At 46.9% G+C, this 5,455-nt stretch overlaps 1 protein-coding gene across 2 annotated transcripts; it reads right to left on the bottom strand.

The window, feature by feature from the left end:
* On the bottom strand, positions 1–4,414 carry npy8br (neuropeptide Y receptor Y8b). Of its 2 annotated transcripts, none has more exons than XM_041937202.1 (2): positions 4,305–4,414; positions 1–2,278 (listed from the first exon to the last, which is right to left on the bottom strand). In XM_041937202.1, exon 2 carries the CDS (start codon positions 2,136–2,138, stop codon positions 1,035–1,037), a length of 1,104 nt encoding a protein of 367 aa, XP_041793136.1. In that variant the 5' UTR covers positions 2,139–2,278; positions 4,305–4,414; the 3' UTR covers positions 1–1,034. The 2 variants fall into 2 exon arrangements, with proteins under 2 accessions (XP_041793136.1, XP_041793137.1); XM_041937203.1 differs by lacking the exon at positions 4,305–4,414 and adding an exon at positions 3,865–3,884.
* Positions 4,415–5,455: the final 1,041 nt, after the last annotated feature.

Here is a 5,455-nt window from a genome sequence, read left to right as displayed (position 1 = left end):
TTTATAGGTGATAGTAAATGTTTTAATGCAGTTCAATAGCACAGAGAGAAGTGACTAACAGGTTTCTCAGGAGATATCTGCTATGCTACACAGTGCTCTTTATTCCCCACCACACCATAAACTATAAGTGTGTCACATATTTCACAGGCTGTACATGGATTCAGTCGTGTTATATACAGCAGCTCTGACCGAGTCCTTCACTGCCACTTTTATTTAGCTTCATGGCACTTTGATATATGGTTATTGTATGGCACATTTTATGAGATAAAACATCCGACATGTACAATATACTGGAGCGCAGACCTTGGCGGACAGGTATACGGCTGCTGCCGAGGTTTTCTGCGAAACGTCGTTACATCGAACGCGACTTCAGGTAATAAGAAATACATGAAAGATGATGGCAGCAAATCGGCGCCCGGAGCCACATTTAAAGCACTAATATTCTCCCCTTCAGTAATGTAATTAACTACTCTTCATTAACACATCACAGTTCACAATCCCTTAATATTCTCATCAATACTAATAACATAAAACAGCAAAATTTAAAAGAACATCTGCAGCTCCCCAAAAACTGGCCGTGGTTCCACTGCTCACATGTGAAGCAGGTAAGAGTGTGAAGAGCAACAACCCGAAACAGCTCTCGTTCATTTCAGCTTCAGGAAGAAAACATGGCGGATGCCTAAATGCTGCGTCTTCGCCCGTGTGCGCCACAGAGTGGACTGTACAGACTACAGCTGCAAAAGTGCTCGCGTAAAGTGCCTTCAGTCGCCCAACAATACTTAAACTTGTCCAACCTTTGTACCATCATTTTGTTATCTACTTCCTGTTACATGTGAACTCACACTGGGCACCGCGCCATGCTGGCTGAGTGTCTTCAGTCGACTCCCTCTGGGCTGCTGTTGTGAGGGTAATAACTTTGTAAATGTCAACCTTGCTTTCGGACTCAACGAAGCAAGAAAAGCTCCAACGTTTGACACAATGAGGGCGGAAGAGGCCCCACTAGTTTCTTTGTCTTTGAGCGAACGGGCCGGGGTCTAAGTGTTGATGCTGATGGATCCGTTGCTCAAGATCGACCCCTTGGTGACCTCTGTGCTGACGGTGGACAGCGGGACGCTCTCGTACCTCTCCGCCACCCCCCAGCAGCGACAGCGCAGCAGGGTGGACTTGAGCTGTTTCTGGAAATTGCTGTTGAGGAAGCCGTAGATGACGGGGTTGACGCAGGTGGAGGCCATGGCCGTGAGGTGGCAGAATGAGAAGATGATGTCGTGGCCGCAGGATGGGATGGCCTCGTGGTTCCAGTCGAACACCGTGTTGAAGACGTTGAGAGGGAGCCAGGACAGGGCGAATGCCACCACTATGGAGATCAACATGGCGTTGATCCTCGTGGAGCCCTTGTTTTTCTTCTGAGTGGCGTTCCTGCCGCGCTCCACCATGTCCTTCCTCCTCCTGAGGCGCAGGTAGACGTGCAGGTAGCAGACCATGATGAGGGCCAGAGGAAGGAAGTACTGGAAGACGAGCAGGGAGGTGGTGTAAGCTCGCCGCTCTTGAACCGACGGCCAGCGCTCCATGCAGACCAGGTGGTCGCTGACTGGGAGGGGGATGCTCATGTTCTGGAAGGGCAAAGTAAGGACGCTGTACGAGAGGAAAGGCACCGAGATCAGGCAGGCCACGATCCAGATGATGGCCACAGCCAAGTAGGACTGGCCCACCATCGGCTTCCATCCGGTCGGGTGGACGATGAGCTGGTAGCGCTCCATGGCGATGAGGACGAGGGAGAAGATGGAAACGGTGACTGATATACACTGGATGAAGGGCGTGAGCTTGCAGAGGGCTTCTCCGAGGATCCAGCGGTCCATCAGGGTGTAGATAATAGTGACCGGCAGGCACATGATGCACATGAGGATGTCAGAGCAGGACAGGTTGGCGATGAAGATGTTGGTGACGTTGCGCATCTCTTTGTGCCGTGTGATGACAAACACGAGGCAGGAGTTCCCAATGAGCCCGACAGCCATAACTGTACTGTAAGCAATGATGAGGAAGGTGGTGCCGCTGACCGAGAGCGAGCAGTCCTCCGTGAAATCCCACGGTATCTCCTTCCACAAGGCTTGGTTGTGGTTGGTGTTGTGCTGCGGCTCCATGATGCTTTTCCTGGACTCACTTCAAAGGACTAACTGAGCTAATTTGTCGTGTCGCACCTGCTGTAATTACTTCATGAATAATATTTGCATTTCTTACAGCTTCCCTTCATCCTCAGCCGCTGTCAGTCTTCAGGTGTTGCCTGGAAGGGAAAGAAAAAGGAATGAGAAACAAATTTCCAGTCGTGAAAAGTTTCCTTTGAGATATTAAGCGGTTGGTTTATCACTCAATTGGAAATGTAGCTCCCATAAAAAACGCAGCATAAAAAGAAATTGACCCTCACTTGATGAAAAAGCTCATTTCATTATTAGATTTTTTAAAATGAGGATGTGTAGCAGAGACTGATGGTCTTTTAAATTCAAAGCGCTCCTGGATGTAATTCCACAAGTGTCTTTTTGGTGCTGAGATGGGTTTAGTGGACCAGCTTCACCTGTGCACACACTGGCAGTGGATCCAATATTACAAAAACAGAGATTCATGAAGGGAATAATTAATGTCGGTATGCAGATATCATGAGGCTGCTGGCAGAGCGCAGATTTTCTATCTCCTGGAGGAACGGCTATAAGAACAAATGATGTGCTGATGGCACATCATCAAGAAAACAGCCCAGATCCAGACTTTGTGGCATCGCTGTAATGGCATGCTGATTTAAATTTCCATCACAATAACGGTGATAATGGCAGCTCCTTCAGAGACAATCATTCCCTCTCACTGTTTTCTCCCCTTTTGACAGCGTGAATTGATTGTGTTTCTGTCCATAAAGGCACAGACACCTCTCGCTTCCACTGAGCATTCACAACAGCTTCTCGCCTCCTGAAGCACGTGTGGTCCCTACAATCTGCAGCAAATTAACGTTCTGGAAAACAGAACAGAAATACAATTTTGTCGCACCAGTAGCATCTGAATAGTGTGTGTGGAGTTGTGCATGTGTGTGTGTGTGTGTGTGTGTGTGTGCGGCAGCGAACACAGCACTGATTAAGATGTTTTGCCCACGGCTCAATTCCCCAGAAATTAGTTTTGCAACACAGCTATGCTAACAGAATGAAATCTACGAGATTTAAAGGATTTATTATTCTTAATTGAGGGCTCCTTAACGATGATAAATGCTGTGACATTAATTGCTTGTGGCTGTCTCTATTATGAGAAGAAGATTCCTATTGTGATGTGCTGCTTCGACTGCGGTGATTACTGACAAAGCCAGAGTATTCATAATAAAAGTAAAGACGTGTACCTGCAGCTGAGTACAGTAACACCACTTGAATTCTTTAGTAGTACACAGGCTTCTGTGTTTGGGCTCATTAGTCTCCTCCTGGACGTCAACCTGACTAAACCTGCCTGAATTTCTGCATGTGGTCCACATATCAGACCCAGGCTGCAGCCCTGATGCTGATTATTTATGGCAGACTTTGGACACTTAAGGTGATGCTTTGCTTTGCTTTGTGTCTTCTGGTAAAGAAACAAGAAAATTTACAAAGGACATGATTCATTTCTGATATGAGACTGCACAAAGACACATCCTGCAGAAAAATTAAAAATATACTGCTCGAAAAACAGACAAAGAAATTCCATCTCATGAGAATTTGTTCCAAAATGGAGATTTTTTTTAAACTGTAAATTAGATTTTGCATCTATTCATCACTTGATATAAATTCAGCCACCTCATTAAATCATTTTGACACAAAACAGCCGCAAGTCGCTCATGCAAGAATGATGACAGACATCCCGCACCAGCGGATGAGGAGTGTGATGGTGACTGGATGTGTGTCCTGGATCCACCGCCTGTCTGCAGCCGCGTGCGTGCCGGCGGAGAGGCGCACTGTCTCCGCTCCGGACAGGTGGAGGAGGCTCCGCCGTGTGCTCACCGCTCTCCTGTCCGGGGGGAGAGCCGCTAAACGGCGTCACTTACACTTTTATTCACAGACAGACGGAAACTATTCATGTATTAAATGTACTGAAGCTGCTGCAGCCTGACAGCTTTCAAAAAAGCAGCGATTAAAACTCAGAAGACGCACCTGAAGACAGATCAGACTGAGATTTTACAGCTTTGTGGGAGCATGTCAGGAAAACAATGACCGACCATCTGCAAAATTATCATTTCTTACTTTGAGACAAAACAAAAAGAGTTGCAATCATGAAATACCGTATTTTTATTATCGGCTGTTTCTTACCGAAATCTGGTTCCCAGTCCGAGTCCGAGCGCCGCTCCGCATCAGGTGAGACCGAGTTTCAGGTCTGGCAGACGGTGGGAGGAGTACAGCCGGGATCACTGATAGGAACTGAGATATGCCTTAAAGCGACCTTAAAGCCTCACACTCGGGCTGGGATGTGATTGGTGTTACATGTTACATAATGAACTGTCCGCGTCCCGCGCGCGCGCGCGCGCACCGGCACGCGCTCACAGAGGGGCCAATCGGAAAATTGAGTTATTTGAAATTTGTACACATGGTCTGTTTCAGCCAAATGTATCAGTGACACGAGATGAGTCATTTGCTTCTCTTGTCATGAAGCACGTTTCATATATCCCCAATGAGGAATCGCTGTAATATCACTGTAATGTAACACTGATGGATGATATTATTATAGAGCAATGTTTAAAATTCCCATCAGGCTTTCTGCGCACCGCACAGTGTGGTGCCTGTGAAATGTGTTGTTCTTCTGTCCTCACAGGGAGGCTGAGGTGACTCCTGTGGATGCTGTTGGTGAGGATGAACAGAAACATTGCTGGTTCGTGAAGTTTTCACGTGCTGTGAAAGTCTGAGGCTGCAGAGATCATCAAACACACTCCAACATCCAAAATCCTTTCAGCTTCCACAGTTCATTCCTGGATATTGTTGGATACTTATTAATACTGACTGATATGTGCATGTACTTTATGTTTTATCTGTAATTAAGATCTTTAACCATGTCAAAACGAAGCACACGTCCTCAGCATGTGCAGAATTTTCCACCCTCATACAAACTAAAACATGGCCAGGATGAAAAACGCTTGCCCTGATCCCTCCGCAGATAACACCTAGAACTATTTTAAACCCGTTTTTTTTTGCACCTCCCTTGCTTGTGCAACAGATTGTTAACTGCTTCTTCACACTGTCCCCACACACTCCTGTTTCGAGTGGAGGCTGCATGAGAGAACAGTAATAGCTGTTTGTCTGAGAGGCAGAGCGCTGCAGTGACTTGCCACCGACAACAACAGCTCTGTGGGTGTTGACTTGACACAGAGACACGGATGTCAAGTCACTCAAGACAATTAATCCATGTAGATATTTTCCAGAGAGAAGCAGGAATGCTGACAGAGCGGAGTGAAGGCGCTGCAGGACGG

This window comes from Chelmon rostratus, chromosome 5, assembly GCF_017976325.1.
Source record: "Chelmon rostratus isolate fCheRos1 chromosome 5, fCheRos1.pri, whole genome shotgun sequence".
Lineage (NCBI taxonomy): Eukaryota > Metazoa > Chordata > Actinopteri > Chaetodontiformes > Chaetodontidae > Chelmon > Chelmon rostratus.
The sequence above is the reverse complement of the archived record's forward strand: the minus strand, read 5'-3'. Positions and strand labels throughout refer to the sequence as shown.

Excerpts from the sequence above, each read along its gene's own strand:
- npy8br (XM_041937202.1), bottom strand. The coding sequence starts at position 2,138 with ATGGAGCCGCAGCACAACACCAACCACAACCAAGCCTTGTGGAAGGAG.